This window comes from Tiliqua scincoides, chromosome 4 (assembly GCF_035046505.1).
Source record: "Tiliqua scincoides isolate rTilSci1 chromosome 4, rTilSci1.hap2, whole genome shotgun sequence".
NCBI lineage: Eukaryota > Metazoa > Chordata > Lepidosauria > Squamata > Scincidae > Tiliqua > Tiliqua scincoides.
Window position 1 is genome coordinate 103,046,452 of NC_089824.1, and position 20,067 is coordinate 103,066,518.

The 20,067-nt window shown below is 44.6% G+C and overlaps 3 protein-coding genes across 4 annotated transcripts; 2 read left to right on the forward strand and 1 right to left on the reverse strand.

Annotated features, from left to right (window-relative positions):
• The first annotated feature begins 1,179 nt into the window (after window positions 1-1,179).
• GRPEL1 (GrpE like 1, mitochondrial) lies at window positions 1,180-6,301 on the forward strand. The gene is made up of 4 exons (XM_066625423.1): window positions 1,180-1,299; window positions 3,417-3,582; window positions 4,530-4,611; window positions 5,648-6,301. Exons 1-4 carry the CDS (start codon window positions 1,214-1,216, stop codon window positions 5,992-5,994), a joined length of 681 nt encoding a protein of 226 aa, XP_066481520.1. The 5' UTR covers window positions 1,180-1,213; the 3' UTR covers window positions 5,995-6,301.
• Window positions 6,302-10,026: 3,725 nt separating this feature from the next.
• On the reverse strand, window positions 10,027-15,400 carry TADA2B (transcriptional adaptor 2B). Of its 2 annotated transcripts, none has more exons than XM_066625226.1 (2): window positions 15,119-15,400; window positions 10,027-13,364 (listed from the first exon to the last, which is right to left on the reverse strand). In XM_066625226.1, exons 1-2 carry the CDS (start codon window positions 15,386-15,388, stop codon window positions 12,372-12,374), a joined length of 1,263 nt encoding a protein of 420 aa, XP_066481323.1. In that variant the 5' UTR covers window positions 15,389-15,400; the 3' UTR covers window positions 10,027-12,371. The 2 variants fall into 2 exon arrangements, with proteins under 2 accessions (XP_066481323.1, XP_066481324.1); XM_066625227.1 differs by having other exon boundaries at window positions 15,344-15,391.
• A 190-nt stretch (window positions 15,401-15,590) lies between these two features.
• Window positions 15,591-19,607, forward strand: CFAP184 (cilia and flagella associated protein 184). The gene is made up of 2 exons (XM_066625654.1): window positions 15,591-16,717; window positions 18,678-19,607. The coding sequence occupies exons 1-2, from the start codon at window positions 15,647-15,649 to the stop codon at window positions 19,221-19,223; spliced, it is 1,617 nt and encodes a 538-aa protein (XP_066481751.1). The 5' UTR covers window positions 15,591-15,646; the 3' UTR covers window positions 19,224-19,607.
• The last annotated feature ends 460 nt before the right edge of the window (window positions 19,608-20,067 follow it).

Consider the following 20,067-nt stretch of genomic DNA (forward strand, 5'->3'; position numbering starts at 1 on the left):
TGCCACCTCCCTGCATCTAGCATTCTATTTACGCTCACACCCCTCAGCAAAGACACTAGATTGCAATTGAGTTTAACTTGTGCTACTTTATTAAACACAGTGACCAATTTTTAATGCATGAAACCTACTGAATATACCTTCCCTCCCTCGCCAGTCTGGGGTAGGTGAAAAAACTGCCATCCATGGCCAATTTGGATGACAGAGAAAAATTTCTACCTGACCCTCATAATGAATGACCAGCTTAGACTGTACATACCAATCATGGCTTGTAACCTGTGATGGAGTTTTCCTCCAGAAATCTGTCCAATCCCTTTTAAGGGCATCTAGGCCAGATGCCATCCCCACATCCTGTGGCAAGGAGTTCCACAGACTAACTACAAGCTGGATAAAGAAGTATTTTCTTTTTTTCTGTCCTAACTCCCCCAACATTCAATTTTAGTGGGTGCCCCCTGGTTCTGGTGCTGTGTGAGAGGGAAAAGAGCACCTCTCTATCCACTCTGTCCATCTCCTACATAAGTCTGTATGTCTCAAATACATTAATAAATGTCAGAGAACATAAACGTTCAAGTTAATTTATTATATTTTTAGTCCACTCTCCACACAACTCAGGGGTGGTTTTCATGGCTCTTTTTTCCCCCATAATAAATAGCCCTGTGAGATAGATTAGACTAACAGCCCAATCCTATGCATGTCTACTCAGAAGTAAGTCCCATTAGCGTCAATGGGCCTTCCTCCCAGGCAAGGGGGGATGGGATTGGGCTGTCATGGCAGTCTCTGTGCAGAGCTCTGGAGAGGCGGGGAGGCAGCAGCCTTGGCTGAGGCTTGCCAACAGAGGAAGCCCTGCTCCAGCTGCAGGGGCACCACCACCAGCTCTCCTCTCCGGGGGTGCAAACTTGGGGCTATCACTGGGGGGGGGCATCAGGTCGGGCTCCCCATTCAAACGAAGGGCAGCCAGAGCGGCTCTCCCCCTACCGGAAGCACTTCCACTTGAGCGCTCTAGGAAGGGCGCTCTGCAGGCAGCTGCTTCCGGCGATGCGAAAGCGAGCCCAACTGCCTCTCTCGGCCAAGCCTGCTCCAGATCCAGCCTCCTCGGGAGCACGTGGCCCAAGAAGGCTTTGCTGATTGGATCGGCGGCGCTCGCGTCACCTAGACCTACTCGCCAATTGGTCCGAGGCGGTTTTCGTTGGAGGCGACGGTCTTCGGTGGCGGAGGCATGGCGGCGGCCGTCCGGGGCGTGCGGCAGTTGGTGGGGGCGGCGGGGCGAGCCGCCCTCCTCCTCCACCCCCGGCTCCCGCGGCGGTAAGGCAGCCGAGGAGAAGCGGCCCACGCGTCGCGTGGGGCGGGCGTGGCCGAGCCGAGCGGCAGGGCGAACCCCTCCCCCAGCCCGGGCCAGCGAGCTGCTCGCGTGAACGCTCCGCCTCAGCGTCCGGGGCACGGGAACGCGGCCCATGTGCCCCGCCGCTGACGCTGGTTTCGCGGGCTGCACCGCGGTGTGGCGCCTCCCAGGCTGGAACCTTCGGAGTTGGAAAGGAGGGGTGCCCCCCCGCCATCACTGTTGGAGCCTGCAGTCCTGTCCGCACTTACTTGGGAATAAGCCCCATTGACTAGAATGGGACTGACTTCTGAGTAGGCAGGCAGAGGGTTGGGCTCTTAGTCCTTAGCAGAGAACTTTCTAGCCCTCCTTTTTCCAGTGGTGATGGTGGTGGTGTCCAAAATACCTTTAGGACAGTTGTACTGGATGTGACCCAGTAGGTTACAACTGTAAAATGCTTGCTATAGTGCTACCAGCACAGTCCTACTACAGGCTTTTAGAAAGGAGAGAGGGTTGTTATGAGGATCAAAGGTAAGGGGGAGAATCGATTACCAGTTCTAATCTACTGGGTGAACATATGTTGTCCATTGGGACTGGGCCGCCTGACATCAGGTTTCAGGGAAGGGAAAAGAAAAGACAGCAAAGAGGTGCTCTATTTGAGCAAAGAAGGAATCTTCTCCAAGGGTGAGTGTGGCTCCCAGAGCAAAGGACCTCCTGACCTTGGGAATAGCCTTGCAAAATAGATAGCTTGAGGTTTCCAGCAGGGAAGAAAATGCCAACTTCTATGGAGAGGGGACCTTCAAAATGCACAGCATTGATACTTTGGCAGTGAAAATGACAAAATTCTGCTTCCAGAGCAGGAGTGGTTTAGGACTCCATTGAGTCCAATGGGACTTACTCCCAGGTAAGTGTGTATAGCAGGGGTGGCCAACCTTTGCTGACAAGCATCCTCTGCTGAAATTCTCTCATCTACACAAATGTTAAAGTCCAGGACCCCTAAAGGTGAAAAGTTGACCACTTGTCATGTGTAGGTTTGCAGCCTTAGGGTTCAAGCCTATCCAATTTTCCAGCGCCGGTGCAGCTGTGCCAAGGGGTCATGCGCTACATCCTGTGATGGGGAGGCAGTCACAGTACAGTGTATAGCACCATCAATCTGCATGGCACTTTTCTGCAGGAACTGCCAATCTCTCAGATACTTTTGTGGCTGGTTCAAATGTGCAAGTTATGTGCGTAAACATTGGGCCTTGCTGCTGAATCTGTTAACTGACCCTGCTGAAAAAAATCACATGAAGTGATTTGAAAGTCCTATGTATAGATTTGATCTGTCATGGTTAATGTTAATGAGCCCAAAGGTGTTCTTCAGAGACGCTGACAACAAATCAGACTTCTGGATGTGTGTGGCCCAGTTGTGCACAAATACTGTAATAATCAGTTATTTGTAATTCACATTGATGGGAAGGAAACTTGGCTTAAACTTCCAATTTAAATAAGTTATGTTTTGGGTCTTTTCTGAAAGGTTGCACAATAAGAGTTGGAGGGAACAAACAGTCAGATAGCTGACCAACCATTAACAATTGTAAGAAAATGTATTCTATTTAGTGAACTTAAAGAATATCTTATTGTTAAAGAAGAAGTGGAGCCTCTTTAAAAAAAAAAATTGAGCTACTCCTTATACCTGGTGCAGGAATGTTGTTTTTTCTTATGTGATTTTCAAAATATATGTATAGTGGGCCCTTGGTATCCACAGGCGATCCATTTTAGGACCTCCCCCCCACTGCCCACAGATACTGAATTCTGTGGATATTCAAATCTGTGGAGGCCATCAGAGCACCTCCTGCATGCAATTTCTAGTTATTGGTGCTATCAGAACTTAATCCTTGATCATTGGTATACAAATAAATTTCCTGCCAATGAGTTCTTTCCAAAGTTTGTCTTGCAGTCAGGAACTAGCTGTGTGTGTATACAGCATCAGCTGCACTTCTAGAGCAAATGCTTAAGAAGCAGTGTGTTGAATGATGCCTAACTAAAGATGGTGGTTGTCTGTTGGTCTGTCCTTCACTTATAGTGACTTGAGTTTTACTGAACATGATCTTTTTCCCCCCAGGACTTCTCAGCTGCTTTATACAGTGACGCAGGAGAAAAGCACTGGGCCAACCTTGGAAGAGGATCCTAATCAAAACCACAGTGAGCACAAACCTGATTCTGACCTTGCAAGGAAAATATTAACAGAGGAAAAGACCAAACTGGAAGAGCAACTGAAAGAAATTACTGTAAGGATCCTTGCTTTTTATTTTTATATCCCTCTGACAATATAGGGGGCAAATATGACATCCAAATAACTTTCAGTAATTGATTCAGAAACTGGAAGTTGAAAATGCTAGTGTTTGAAAGGGAATGTAAAATGATGTATTGTATAAATCAACTTAAATGATTTGAGACCTTGGGCGCTCAATCTTCCCTCTTCCCCTGAAGTGAAGCCAGATTTCTCTTTTGTCTACAAGGGAGATATGTTTTCATTGTGTAACCAATTAAACCAGAGGTTCCCAAATTGGGGTGTTGCAGTGCCCCAGCCAGGGAAGCTCTGTTGCTGCCTCCTTAAGGGGTGGGGCAACAGCAGTGACACAATCACCACAATCGACCTGCCACTGGGGAGGAAAGAGTTTTTTAAAACTTACCTGGCAGTTGTTATGGCTCTCTGGAGGGTCCAGGAAGCCTATGAGTCCTTCTGCAGACTTCCCCATGCCTCCAAACAGCTGTAAAATGCTTTAAAAGGGCCAATTCTAGTTTCGCAATGAAAACTGGGTGGCTTATAAAAAACAATTGGAGAAGGGCAAAATTATTAACATTCAAGGAACTACTGTAGAGGCACAGGAGGCAGACAACACAAATGCCAAATGAAACAAAAGATTTGAGCCCCTGCTGAAACACCATGAGGGAGGGGGTAGATCTTAATTCCCTCGGTAGGGACTTCCATAATTGTGGTGCCACTACTGAGAAGGCTCGCCCCTGTGACGCCATCTCCCTACCTTGGAGATCTCCCTACCTTTCCCTCACAGGAAAGCCCTCTCAGATGACCTAAGAGGGCGGACCAGAAAATATGGAAGAAAGCTCCAAGCTGTTGAAAGACTTGAGTAAAGCAGGTTGTTCAACTACTTACCACACTTGAGTGACTTAACAGAGCCAGCAAATTTCTGAAGTAAATTGTTTTGTTTTTCAGGATAAGTATAAACGTGCCCTGGCAGATGCTGAAAATCTGCGGCAAAGGACTCAAAAACTAGTAGAAGAAGCAAAATTATATGGTAGGTGTTGGTTTACTTGTAGGTGGACTCAATCTGTGAACAAAGCCATAACTTTCTTTTGTTTAGGTTTTTTTGAGTCCAGGAGAAATGTTGAGGTGAAAAGAAAAAGATGCAAAGGAGAACTGTGTTCCTTTATCTTCTCATAACTAGAAGAAGGAATTTTAGCAGGTGCTAATGTTCTTGTTCCTTCATGAAAACATATACTTGCCTTAATGTCCCCCTCCTGTATAAATGTAGAGAAGCCCTGCTATTCCCCTTTTGCCTTCCTACAGAGAGAAGGAAAAAGAAACATGTGTATGGTAAAATATTAAGTGGGTTTCATATTGCAAGTTGCTTAACCCAGCGTTTCTCAAACCGTGGGTCAGGAACCACTAGGTGGGCTGCGAGCCAATTTCAGGTGGGTCCCCATTCATTTCAATATTTTATTTTTAATATATTAAACTTGATGTTACCATGGTATGTGACCTGTACTTTAACAAGCTACTATGTATATTCTTTTAACAATGATAGTCAATGGGACTTACTCCTGGGTAAGTGTGGGTACGATTGCAGCCTAGGATTGTTGAAAATTTTCCTGCTTGATGGTGTCACTTCTGGTCATGACATCACTTCTGGTGGGTCTTGACAGATTCTTATTCTAAAATGTGGGTCCCGTGCTAAATGTGTGAGAACCACTGGCTTGACCCATTTCTGCCCAGCATACAGGTATACACATTTGATCCCTGTTGCATATCTGCAGTGTTGGGCAGAAATGACTTAAGGGTAGATCCTGAATCTGAAGAGACTGAAGGCAGCTGGTAATGTTCCAGCTATCAGTTTTATGCCTCCTTCTCTGTACCCATCTGCATACATTCCCATTAGCTTCAGTTTTTTGCAGGGAGAATTCCAAATGTAGTTGACACCAACTATGTGATAACCTCCCTGAATTTTGAATTCTGCAAGCAAATCTAAAATGATAGTTTTCTGATTATTTAATGTGATAACACACTAAAAGGATTGACTCAATTCTTACTGTGGTTTTCATTTTCTGTTTTAGGAGTTCAAAGCTTCTGCAAGGACTTATTAGAAGTTGCTGATGTCCTGGAAAAAGCAACTGAGAGTGTTCCCAAAGAAGAACTTAAAGATGAAAACCCTCATCTGAAGAACCTCTTTGAAGGCCTTGCCATGACAGAAGTTCAGATACAAAAAGTGTTTGGAAAACATGGCCTGGTGAAACTAAATCCACTTGGAGCCAAGTTTGATCCTTATGAACATGAAGCATTGTTCCATGTTCCCATGGAAGGGAAAGAACCTGGGACTGTTGCTTTAGTATCTAAGGTTGGCTATAAGTTGCATGGCCGTACATTGAGGCCTGCCTTAGTAGGTGTTGTGAAAGAACCTTAGCAATGTGATCCAGAAGAATTAAGACAGTGCTACATCTGTTAGATACCTGGATAACATCATAATTCAACAGAAGAAGTGGGAGCTCAAACTAAATAGTGGGTGGGGCACAATGGAAATGAAGCAACATTAAAAATTTGTTTCCAAATGAAATATAGATAATGTGGAGGGCCACCAAAGTGAGAAGTATGAATTACAAATGCAAGTCATCTGTATATAATGGTATGATTACTAGAAGGTGTTCTGCATTGTAATTAGCAATTCAATAATGCTCTGTAGATTATTCAGAATGAAAGTCTTTTATCTTCCAGTGTCATGTTTGTTTTTATACCTCTCTGGTAACAAAATTGTTTTGCTTTGCTTTGTGGTCTTTACTTCTCATGGAAAGCATCCAATAACACAAGTACATGGTATATCTACTGTCAACATTTTTCAGATTTAGTTTAGTATTGAGTAACACTATACAACTGTGAATTGTTCTACCAAGTTAATGCAGCAAAGTAAGGCAATGTATTGAACGTCTATATGATCTAGTCAACTGCTAGCAGGTATCTGCAGTTAAAAGAAGTCCACAAGCTTTGGCTAGCCTTGACAGATGCCAGCATATGTCCTCTTCCCCCCCACTACCAAAGCCATCAGATGCATAGTGAAGAAGGGGCAGACCCTTCCTGACATAAAGAAAAATCATGCTTTTGTTATCTGCGATACTTGGGGAGAGATCTTGCCACTCTTCTCTGTTTGTCCATCAATGGAGTTGTCAGGGAGTTTCCCAGTTACTTCTAATGAACCACATTTGTGGAATGTTGACATGTGTTGTCTGTAAGCAGCAGGTAAGTAAAATGGAATTTAGAATACTTCCATTTAACTGTTTCTTGTAAAATTCCTTCATCTATTGATTTAAACTGGAATGAAATCAAAGGTTAGGATCATGCTGTAACGTTAAACATTGAGTCAGCTGTTGGTTGTGATGTGAGCCTTGCACTGGAAGGTTTCCTTTGTGTGTTACAACTGTTTTGTGTGGGACCTGATCAGATCCAGGTTTGACCCCAGTTCAATCAAACCACAAATTCCCATATTTGAACAGGATGGGAAACTGCAATCTGTTATACATAGGAAATGAAAGTTTTATTACACAAGTGGAGGGAGAGGGTTGTACATAAGAACAGGACACTGTGCCTTCTCATTCACACTGGTTAGAGAAGCTTATATACACTGAGCATCTCAACTCATTTCTGCCCAGCCCACAGGTGTACACATTTGATCCCTGTTGTGTATATGCAACGTTGGGCGGAAATGGCTTAAACAAGCTGCAATGGTTTGCTGTGATGTCTGAACCAGGCCTGAAATTTGACCCAGTAATATTAGCAGGGGCTATTCTTTATATGCCAACACAAAATGCAGGCCTACACATTTTAAAGTCAAAATCCTACTCCTAGTGTTCTTCTATATAGGCCTTGTTTGGGTCCATAGCTGCTTGTTTTGAATAACAGTATAGCATCTGGGGCTTCCAGACAGCTTTGGCAATTGGGAAACTTCAGTTAGTGCAGCTAATGTTAAATCTACCAATGAAAAGACGTTTACTTAGAGGTATACCAAGGGGGGGGGCAAATGCCACTAGGCTGCACCACTATCCACTTCCCCCAGCAGCGCCTTCCCCTGGGGCACTCAGCAAATAGTATTGATGTACCAATCTGAGAACCACCCCCTGAGGGCCTCCCCCCAGATGCGTACCTTGTAAGGCCTTCTGACGACCGTGGGGAGGGGGGCAGCACCTGGAGGAGTGCCACTAGACAGCACAGTGGCCAGGAATGCCACTGAACTTGCTATTTCAGTTTGATTTGCAATATTAGCCACTAGAATTATAGTATGGCTAGGTTACCATAGTACATACTTTACATTCTACTATCCTAGTGACAGTGATTTTTTTTTTCCAAAACTAGCTAGTGAGTAAAAACATTAACTCATTTGTAGCAGCAAGTATTATATTGCTAACTTGAGAATATTTACAAAACTACACCTAAAATGGGCAGCACATTTTGTACCAGAACACTCTAGGGCTGTTTTATTGAATGTGGGTGTGCAATGTGCTTTTATTATCTAATTTAGTGATGTAGTTTAGACACTGGCAAACTGAGAAGCATGAGTACCAGGTAATAGTGGCTTATTTTTGTTAAATGGTTTGTTAAATTCACTTGCTGTTTTGTGTTTTAGCAGAAACTTTCATGTTGGTGCATTTTAAAGGCCAAGTTAGATATTCCACTAAATATGTGACAACCAACCTCTAATTTGGTGCTTGAGGAAGCACTGATGTAGATGGAATAGCCCATTCTGCCTCCCTAGCTGAATTACAGGCCACTGTATTATCAGGTATCAAACAAGGTGGAAATATCCAAAATGGCTGAGAAGTCTTTTTGAGACAGATCCAAAGTGAATACTTTCATAGGTAACCTACACTGTGTTGACAAGGAATTAATTAAAGGTGCCTAAATAAGGAGATTAGTGGTTATAGGATCTTCGACTTGCAGTACAAGTAATCACTTTTGAGGCTCAGTATATCCCATGATGCGCTTGTAGCATCTCTGTATTGCTATGCTAGTATTTTCCTGGAAGAAGTCTTCTGAGTTGGAAGAAAATTTTTTTGTGGTCAAGATCAAAGCATAGGAGGGATGCTAGCAATTCAAATGTAGCCCTGGTTTTTTCCTTCTGTAGCTTCTTTGAAGTATAAACTCATGCAGAAATGTTCCAAAGTATAGCTAAAGTAGTATTCTCTCACTTGACTTTCTTTAGGACTGAAGAGGGTTTTTTAAACGGTGATTTTAAAGAGGAACATTTTTTCCCTTCTCCAAGGATCAGCACATTCCTTCTCATTCCTTCTCAACAGGGCTAATCCTGTTGAGTCAAATCTTTGTATTACAAGGCTGGACCTGTATATCCTGTAGTTCTCCAAGCCACTGTTGTGTTTTGCATCAATTTTAGAAGTATACTGCAATCCTATAAGAGATAGGTATATGTAAACAGCCTTTTGCAGGCTGTAGCCAGCTATATATAATTAGCCAAATTTACTGGATTGTTTTGCTGTCAGCACCCACTTAGATGCAACTAATTGTCTACAATTAGAGTGGAAAAGGGCCCATGACTCTAAATAGTCATATAGCCTACAGGAGTGTTTACCAAACTGTGGAACAGGACCCACCAGTGAGTCGCAAGCCAATTTTTGGTGGGTCGTGAAAAGTTTTTGAAGCATTAAAAAGAACTTTGCAAGCACCCTTGTCTGGTTTGCAAAAGAAAATTATTACATGGAACGCTAACCTGTGGTATGATCTTCATACCCCAAATGAAAAGTGACACATTCTGCGTAGTAATTGGCATGCCGTAGATCTCATGTGAACCCACTTTCAGCCTTTTCTCTGGCATGGAAGTCCCAAACTGCACATCTTTGCTCTCCAGTTCAGCCTTCTGGGTACCCTTGAATGACTGTAAACGTTTGGGAAAACAGTCCTTGAACTCTATTTCTAGGGAGAATAGCAAATGTCTACATATATACTCTAGGGACTCAAGCTGCCTTGGGAGCACAGGACCCTGATAATTATTAATAAAATTCTTTCTAGAGCCCTTTTTTGTCTAGTGGGTCACACCAGCTTGTTGCCTGAAGAAGTGGGTCCCAGTGCTAAAAGGTTTGGGAAACAATGGCTTATAGTATTTACAGAGCTGCAATTCTGCAGGTCATTTTTACTACCCTACTAAACAGGATTTTATCAAACTTTTATGGGTGCTCTTCACATCCTTTATCCCCTGAAAGTAAAATAGAATAGTCAAAACACAACTTCAGTGGAGCTGAGAAAGGTGTAACAGAACAGTAACAGCATTTGTGCAGCTTGCTTGAAAAGTTATTTGCCTCTAGTGCATTTGTCATATACCCCGGGTAGCTCAAAGAGCTTTCAAGTTAAACTGTAGTGTGAATTACTGTATCATGTACACTAAGTTACATTTTATGCTTTTTCTGGGCTTTGCCAAAATACCTGCTTTCGTGTGAAAGTGCTCACTGTAAAAGACATTTTGTTCAGCTCATATTTAGCACCAAAGTTACTTTTCAAGCAGCAAAGGACTAGCAGAATGAGACACACAGTCTCACCTACTGGTAAGATTTTTTTGCAATATATTTCATCAGCAGTATATGCCAGTAAAGGAGACTAAGCAGTTAATTTAGGGATATAGAACAAAGTAATTTTAATGAGTGCTGTGCCACTAGTTTAAAGCTTAAGAAAATAATGGCATTTCTTATCCAGCTTCTCAGGGTTTCCAGGGAAAATAGGTTAATAGTTCCATTGCAGAGTGTGCGTTGACTTGTGCTGTGCTTCAGTCTCATTTTAAAATAATGCACAGGTATGTGAGAAAAAAACCAACGATTTCCTAGTTTTTTAGTTGCTGGAGAGGAAGTAGAATTGCCATTGTCATCATCACTGTGTAGTTCAAAACAGCAGGAACTAAAAGGTCTTACTACCCATTAGTTGTATGGTTACCAACATGATTATAGATGTATGCAAACAGATATTCCCTGGTGAATTAAAGGCTGGAGCTATATATGCAGTAGAGGGGCTTGCTCAGGTCATTTTTTAATTATTCCCTGCCCTCCACAAAAGCCTCCCAAATTCACATCAAAGAGGAGACTACTGTATGCATAACCATCTAGTGTACCAGTCCATTACATGAGGTTTCAAAAACAATCCAGCACCAGAAATCTGAAGTAGGAGAATCTAGAATTCTACATAAGGGGTGGACCAACTCTGGACAAATAAAGAGTTTGAGAACATAGAAAACTTTAAGGCTGTCATTTTAAAACACATTTACTAGGATGTAAGTCCCATTAATCAATGAGACTGTGTAAGCATACTTATGGCTGTACTGAAGATGGTACATGAAAACGGGTTGAAGGCCCAGCGAGACTGTTTATTTGTAGACAATTAGCTCAACAACAAGTAAGGCTCAGTCTCCAGTGAAGCAAGTAGAACAAAAGCATCTCTCTAGCACCAAGTTTAACCATCACAATTCTGCACCCAGGGTGCTTTCCACTGTCTTTATCACAGCAAAGCTGCTTTTAGAGCCTCTGAAATTGAGAGAGCAGCTTGTAGCATGGCACAGGAACAGCTTTTCTTGTGACAATGGACAATAGGTCCAGATACCTGGATTGTGGCTGCAGTGAGGTAGCCACAATCCATTGTTGGTTCCAATTGCAGACAAAAGGCAATGAAGATTTGGCATGGCCCCCATCTTTTGATTTGTGCCAACCACTCTTGCTGCCTGTTACAGCACATATGAGGCACTTTGAGTGTGCAGGCTTGATTTAGAACAAAAACCCACTGAGCCAAGCAGCTCTCCAGGAGCTCAAAAACCCTCCCATTTTTGCTGCCAGGCTGAGATAAACACCAAGGGGGCTGATGGGCTGTATTTGGCTTGTTTGATCACCAGTTGTACAAGTTTGTCTTCAGCACATTACAGTAAGTCACACCGCATTCACCTGAAATCCATAGGCATAACTTCCACAAACAGGTGAAATTCAAACTATTCCTATGCTAAAGGTTTCTGCTTTAAGTGAAACATACTGTGCTTACCCAAACTCCTCACTACATTACTCTAGTCACAGAAAGAATGGAGCTACATAAATACGTGCACCAGAGCTTCCTGATAACCATTTGCCAAAAGGCCTGCTCTCAGCTAGCTGGTACAGCCTGTTTGCCCTAAACACTGACAGTTTATTGCACATTCAAGCAGATACATTGACCACCTTTTTACGCCTTCTTGCCTTGTAGTCTGTACTACCAGTTTAGCAAAGTACATGTATGTGCCAATGAATAAAGCAGGCACCTTACAAAGGATATTAACCCCATAATCCTAGTTTCACAGTGCCTGACTTTCAATATTCAGGATTTAGAAAAAGACACATTCAGCCCACTCCTAGGTTCACTGGGTAAGGTTCATTGAGGCTAATGGGATTTACTCTCAAGTAAGTGTGCAGAAGACTCCAGCTCCAGCCAGCAGTGTCCAAAATGCAAGCTGAAGGTCTTTTCCCTTCACAAACAACTTGTACCAACTAGTGTGAAGGTTCCACATCTCACCTTTGATATATTAGTCAACAGATTAGCAAACCACCTCATCCACAATGGGTATTATGGCAGCTTCCTCACATGTCCTTCACGTGTCCTCACATGTCCTTCCTCACAAAGGACAAATCTAATATTTGCATGATTACAGAAAATTGAGGATCTTAAGCTTTTTCAAGAGAAATCTTAGATTTTAAAAAAGGGACAAAAGTAACAGACTACTTTGGCCAATGATGGACCCTTTGTTCATACTGATGATGTTTCAAAGCAGTTAGACAAGTTTCAAGAAGCATCCCTGGATATCCAACCACTTTCGGTTAAGAAATTCAAAATTCTTTTCTTTAGTACCTTATCCAAGTAACTAGGAAGACGACTTTTTGATGGAATGCCTTGCCTTTTTTGAAGATGATCTTTAATGATAATAGTTTTAACAGTCACATATCGTGCAGGACTCAGATTAATAGAGCTACAAAGTACTTTCTCTCGGTCAGATAACAGTTCAAAGCCAGGCAGATTTTCAATTGCAGCAAACTCACCATCTTTACCATCTTCCTTTCCCCTCTTAGAAGTAGTAATATTTTTATTCTCTTTTCTTTTTTCTCGTTTGTGTCTAGCTGCTTCATATTCTGCAGACTCCTCCATTTTTGTTATTCCATTCCGTCGATACCTCTGTAGTTCCCTAATCTTGGTTCGAAGTACCTTCTCCTTGTGCAGATTTTCAAAAAAATCATCAAACTCTTTGCATGACATAAACTGATAGAGAGACCGCAGTTTTAACCTCAGCTCTTTTTCTTCTTTTGTGATCTTGCGTTTGGAAGGTTTCTCTTTGTCCCTCTTATCCTTCCCTAAAAAAGCAGGAACCAAGTTGTAGTCACGGGCAATGTTTTTTCGTCGCTGCCTCTCTTTCAGTTTTCTTACATACATGTCCACATGAGCTCTTTTTAATTCTATTTCCACATCATCATCATCATAGTTCACCGACAGGCCACTGATTAGAGTCTCAGCATCTTGGTCATACTCAATTTCATAATCATCACGAAGTGGCATGTATCCCAGCTGCTGCTGTTCAGCCACTGATATGTCTAGAGGTGGCAGAGGCATGGTTAGACTAGGAGAAAGCGGACCACCACTTGGGCAGGTGTGATCGGTCACTCTGTTCGGGATAATGTCAGGAATACAGGCTTTCCCAAGGTTGCCATGTATATACATGCTTACATAGTGTTCCATCACTTCTTGAGGAGTTCGTGATGCTCCAACATGAGCAGCCATATCTTCCTAGAATAAAGAAAATTCATAATATATGAAGTCTCAATTATTTACAAGAACATTACATATATGTACTTACGTTTAAAATTATCAAACATTTCCTCAAAGTTGGAGCACAATATATTTTTATAGTTGATTAATGCAGACTTCAAATTGCCAAAGCTTGTACATTCCAGGGAACCAGCCCAGAGTAGGAAGTCTAGTTTACTATTACACAAAGACTATGTCCCGAACTCAAGACAGTTGTATTGATTCTTCTTACCACAAATACTCCCTTTGCAAAGGGACTCCCTTGGGAAGACCCTGCCTTCAGAGACAAAGGCAGGATATAAATATAGTAAATAATAATAAATAATATTTGTTTTAACATAGAAATATGAAACAATTTATTTAAGAAAACAAAACGTTTGTACAATTGACTTGAAGCTGAAAAGTTTTTTATTAGCTTCTAACCTTGAAAAACTTATCCATATCAGTCTGACTACTCTAGGGTAATTTTAGACTCTTTTCAGAACAGTTAGATTTTTGCTTTTTCAGGAAAGCTAGTTTACAAGCCAATAGAATTATTATACATTTTTTTGGTGAATTGTTCCCAAGTTGCCTTTAATCTGGTAAGAACCTCTGTTTCACTTCTTCACTCATCTGCATATTTAAACTTTTAGTATATAGTCATCAGCCAGTAAAATAAGTTTTATAAGATGTTCTAGTTTCACAGTGATGTATTAGGTTTTGGTAAATTTCATGTTCTTTGGCATGTTTTAAAAATACAGTTATATTAAGGTCTGCATTAATTTGCACGGAAGCAAGCTCATCTAAAACCTACAAAATACAACTGAAGTCTACAAAAGATTTCTAGGCATGAACACAAGCAGAATCCCAATAGAAGCCCATTTCTATTTCAGCTATTCACAATCATCTTGATGAAGAGACAAGACAACAGTTGAGATTGTGGGATGGAAGCTGCAATCCTATCCACGCTTACTTGGGAGTAAGCCCCCATTGACTTTAATGGGACTTACTTCTGACTATACATAGGCTTGGGCTATGAGTTGGCTATTCAACTTCAAGAAAATTGTGACTGGACTAAAGTTTTCCCAGAATTAAACTCCCACATATCCAGAAAGCAAGTAGCTGAGGCAACAGCAAAGTTCGCCTCAGCAATTGGCAAATATTTTTCGATAGTTCTCATCAGCTTTTTCCAATAATATCTACATTTTGGTAGATACATTTAAGGGGAGAGGAAAGAGACAGAGAAAGAAGTTGCTGTTCAATATCTGTGATCCCCCAAAGGGAACATTCACTTGTTCCACTTCAATGAACAAAAGCCCACTGCCCTGAACAAGAACTGCCAACTAAGAGCCGAAGCCTACTCAGAAGTAAGTTCCATAAAAGTCCCTGGGGCTTACTCCCAGGAAAGTGTGGATAGAATTGGAGCCTCAAGCCCAAGCCTAGGCATGCCTCCTCAGAAGTCAGACCCACTCTAGCCAATGGGGCTTACTCCCAGGTAAGTGTGGATAGGAGTGCAGCCTGAGAGCTCAATCCTATGCATGCCTCCTCAGAAGTCAGTCCCATTAGAGTCAGTAGGGCTTCCTCCCAGCTAAGCGTGGACAGGACTGCAGCCTCAGAGCCCTTCCTCTGCCTGTCTGCTCAGAAGTCAGTCCCGCTCTCGCCAACGGGGCTTCCTCCTGGGCCGGCGTGGACATCACTGCAGGCTCGGGCTTGAAGGACGACCCGCCCGGGAGGCTGCCCGGCGCGCTGCTCACCCAGTTGCCGAAGCCGAACTGCTCGATGGCGTCCAGCAGGAGCTGCTCCTCGCGGCTGCTCCAGCCGCCCTCGGCCTCGGCGCCCCAGAGCGTGAAGCGGCCGCCGTCCACCAGCTGGTAGCCGTGCCAGCGCCTGTGCGGGCCGATCTCGGCGCCCGCCGAGAAGCACTCGGGGCAGAGCTCGATGTCGGCGCAGTCGGTGCAGCGGAAACGCAGCGAGCTCACCTCGGCCAGGCAGTACACGCAGTACTTTTTCCCCAGCTCCGCCATCTTGCCTCTCCCTCCGCAGAGGGCCGGCGCCGCGCTGACACCTGCGGCTGCGACGGGGGCGGCCCGGGTCCTGATTGGCCGTCTCCGGGCCTCGGGGGCGTGGCCCGCGCAGCGGCGGCCAATCCGCTTCGAGCGGCGGGAAGCGTTTCCCCTCGCAACCTCCAACCGCCCCTCTCTGTGCTCTTTATTGGTCCGGCGAGTGGAGTCCTGTTGCCATAGCGACGGGGCCAAACGGGAGGCCTGCGGCACGGCTCGGACATGGAGGCGGCCGAGGACGGGCCGGGGACGGGGGCCGGGGAGATCCTTCCGGCCTCCTCTTCCGAGGCCGCTGCTGAGGAGCCGCAGCCGACGGCCGAGGGGGAAGCGGAGGAGACGAAGGAAGAGGCGGCGGTGAGCGGAGGAGAGGTCGCCGGAGAGTCCCCGGCAGGGGAGGAAGCGGGTGAGCGGCCGGCGGAGGAGCAGCCGCCGCCGTCACCGCCACCTGAGGAGGGAGCAGCCGCGAGCGAGGAGCCGCCGCTGGAAGAGGAGGCGGCGGAGGAAGAGGAGGGCGGCGGCGAGGAGGCTCCGGCGGCGGAGGATGGAGCTTTCCCCGAGGGCGAAGCCGACGCCGCTCCCGCGGCAGAGGCTGCTCCCGAGGCGGAGGCTTCCTCGAGCCTGCCCGAGCTGCAGATGCCCACCAGCCGGACCTTCTCCGTGGGGGAGCCGGAGGAGCCGCCGCCGCTGCAGGTGGGCGTGCCGCTGGGCCGCAGGATCAGCCAGAGCCTGCGGGAGCTGGAGCTGGAGCGCCACAGTAGGTTGTCGCTGTCGCCCGGCCTCAGCCCCGAGAGCGCGGAGTCCTTGGAGGAAGAGACCGAGGAGGAGATCGAGGCGCGCCGGGCCGAGGAGCAGCGGCAGCGGGCCGAGCTGGTGGAGCAGTACCGGCAGCTGGTGTCGGAGCGGGGCCGCCTCCGCCGCTACAACTCGAAGCTGCAGTGCAAGCTGGCCGAGCTGCTGAATAAGGCCAAGGGCAAGGAGCGCGCCCGGGCCGAGCTGGAGCAGCACATCTCGGACAAAGAGCAGCGCTACAGCCGCTACCTGGCCATGCTGCAGGACCTACGGGGCCAGCAGGAGCAGGAGATGGCCTGGTACCAGCAGCAGATCACCACCCTCCGCAAGTCTTGCGATGAGAAGCTGGCCAAGGTCGACGGCCAGTGGAAGGCCCACCAGGCCATCAAGAAAGAAGTGGCCGTGTTCACCATGGGGAGGCGGCTGGGGGGCAAGCAGGCCGCTGTCAAGCAGGTAGAGCAGATCCAGAAGAAGGAGCTGAGCAAGGAAAGAGAGGTGACAGAGGTGAGTCTTATCTGGAGGGCAGCAGTGTCCTTCAGTTACTGGGCACACACATATCACACACACAGGTACACACAAAATTCAACCCACACACACAACTATCAATGTGCAAAATGGTGGGTTATTTGTGAAATCATTGCAGGCCAGCTACTTTTCTACTTTTAACTGCCTACCTAGGCTGCAATCCTATGCCCACTTATCCAAGAATAAGCCCCCTTTAAGACAGTTGCTTGTCCCAGCTCCTGCCAACCTAGCAGTTGGAAAACATGTAAAGATGGGAGTAGATAAATAGGGACCACTTTGGTGGGAAGGTGAATTCCATGTGCTTAGGCATCTAGTCATGCCAGTCACATGACCATAGAAACTGTCTACAGCCAAATGTCAGCTCTTCTGCTTAGAAAGGGAGATGAGCGCCACCCCTAGAGTTGGACATGACTAGGCTTAACACCAGGATGGGGGAACCTTCACTTTTTAAGGCAGTGAGACATTTCAGTAGACAAGCATAGAACTAACTGTGACACACCTTTTGAAGACTTGGGTAGTATTAATTCCATTGTGATTCCTCAATCTATCACCAGACTTATTTTTAATGGCCAGTGGCAGTAAAGAGAAGGGAAGAAATTCCATGAGTTTAGGGAAAATGCATGAGGTTACATGGTTGGTGCCAGAATGCTTGCAAACAATGTGTTAAGACAGCACCATAATCCATATTCTGCCAGTTTACCTTGAAAAATCAGAGCCAGTTTAATCTGTTTCTTGGAATCCATTAATCCCAATCCCCCCTAGAAACCTCCTGCAGCCTAGACTCCTGCAGTAGTGATTAATGTTCTCCATATTTGAATTGGGGTACCTGTAAGGTATTCTTTCTAAAGCACTGTGTAGTTTAAGGGTATACACATTTACAAAATGTTGTGTAGAGAGAGACCAAGGGCTAATCTAGTCCAGCTCGTACTCAGTCTTTGTATTTTATTTCCTTTTGACTGTAGATTTCAAAACCTAATTTTGTCTGGCAGATGCCTGCTTTTGACTATTTGAATCTTGTCTGTTTCCATTTTCCTTTTACTAAACGATATCTGTTCTTGAAAACTCACCATCCTGTTTCAAGTCAAACCAAAGCAGGGTGCTGTTGTTGCTAGATCTTTTATAGATTGCTCATGGCAATGCTACACGGTGTTGTATGTGTGTATAAGTGCAGAGGAGCTGAGATTGACCAGCTCAGTTAGCTGTCCAGCTGTTGCTTTAGCCATTGGCTTCCATGCTGAAGGAACTCAGGTAATTGGGCTTATTCAAGCTGGGAGAAATGGCATGCACATCCCCTTTTTTGGTGTTCCCTTTCTGATGGCAGCAACTATACTCCTTTCTAGGATTGCTCTGCTAGGGTGTGTGTTCGTCACTGCAGAGGTGCATGGACAGGTTAGGTACACAGACTTTGTGCCTTGCTTCTTTTCCCATCCACGCAGTCAACTCCACCAGATCACCACAGGTTCTTCTCTCACCATCCCTGTGTCCATTATGATGTGAATTGAATCTGTTAGTCAGCAGGAAGAGGTGAACTACAGTGGAGGAAGATGACAGCAAAGATATGCTTCTGGGTTGGATCTTGCCAGTTTCCTCAATGCGCACAGAAATTTAGATAGCAAGGGAAATACATGCAGATTTGGACTAATATGCATCTTGATCATAAAACAGTCTCCCATGACTTCTTGCAAATGCTCTAGCTTCAGTACCTAGCTTTCAATTCAAAGGCACTTTTAACCAATGGATATCCCATCTACCTCCCTGTTCCCTCTCCCACCCCCTCCTTTTGCATTCCATGGAACCACTGTTTACCTGGAATAACGTCCCTACAAATTGTTCCACATACTATTTACTTACTGTGACTGAGTTCCTTCAGTTTGTCTGTACTGCTTCAGCAAATTCTTTGCTCCTAACTATACCAATAGCTAAGTTTTTATCATCCTAGGTTCGTCTGGAAAATATAAAGTTGAAACACAGGATCCAAAGGCTTGAAGCAAGCTTAAAAGCCCAGGAGGAGCTAGCAGAAGGTCTACACTTAATAGACTTTGAGCAGCTGAAGATAGAGAACCAAACATATAATGAGAAGATTGAAGAGCGCAATGAGGAGCTTCAGAAGCTCCGAAGGAAGATCACCAACACTGTGCAAGTTTTGACTCAAGTAAAAGAAAAATTGCAGTTTGTAGAAGCAAAGAATCAAAGCCAAAAGGCTCAGCTACTGGCAGTGGAAGCTCTAGTAGCCCAAAGGAGAGATCTTCTAACCAGAACAAAACAGGCTCGGGACAGGTTGCGAATGGACAATGAGAAGCTTCAGCAGAGATGTGGCTTACTTGGAAATAGGCTATTATTGAGGGACTTTGAGGACAAAGTGGATGCTGCTGAGATACTGAACACAAGGCTAGAGCACCTGAAACACCACCATGCTGGACTCACCCTTGCTTGCCAAGGAGTCAAGAAAAAAATCAGAGGAGTGAGATCGTTTTTGCCACTTTAAGTTAGCTACGAACACTAAAGTGTACGTAAAATAGGATATGAAATTGCATAATTTGTTTGTTCCTAGAATCCTATATTCTATATTGTGCATATTAAGACAACTGTACTCTAATACTAAATCAGTTTGTCCAACATGTCCAAGATGTTTGAGACTATTAATGCTTTGATCCCCAGTGTAATAATTTTAATGCTCCATTTTCTTTGGACAGGTCCATTGCCTGCCTTTCACCAAAGCATCTTGGTAGAATGTAAAATCTACATTGGCTGTGATTTCTTTTGTACATTTTGGTCCACTTAAGCAACAGTTACGCACATGCAACAACTCTTGTGAGAGGCATCTCTACCTTCTCTTCCCAATTGTCAGAATTAGTATAGAAACATTCAAAAATAGAGTAAAATCCAAGAAATATAAACACATCAGGTGGATCTTTGTCCTGTAATGTGAAATAGCCAATAAAAGGGTGCAGAGAAAAACGTTGCATATATGCAACAAGTTAGGAAGAACAAGAAGTTGTCCCTGATCACAGTAGTCAAATCAAACCTAGTCAACACTACCTACTGTTTCCAGTTTTATCAAGCCCTTTGGAAAGAGGACAGTGTTAGCCAGGGAAGTTTCCATTCTCATAGGTTACTGTTGTGCTAAATATAGCCTTGGCTAGCAGAGAGGGACAAAGAACAGCTTTGGGGGTATGTTTGGACAACTATTCTTGCGCTCACAGCTCAGGGTTTTATAATCTACGCAGTTCAGATTCCATGATGTGCAGAAAAAATCCTCTCAAATACCCAAGATAGATTTTTCCCAAATAAATGTTGTATTGAGCTAAATTTAGGAAAGGCACCACAGT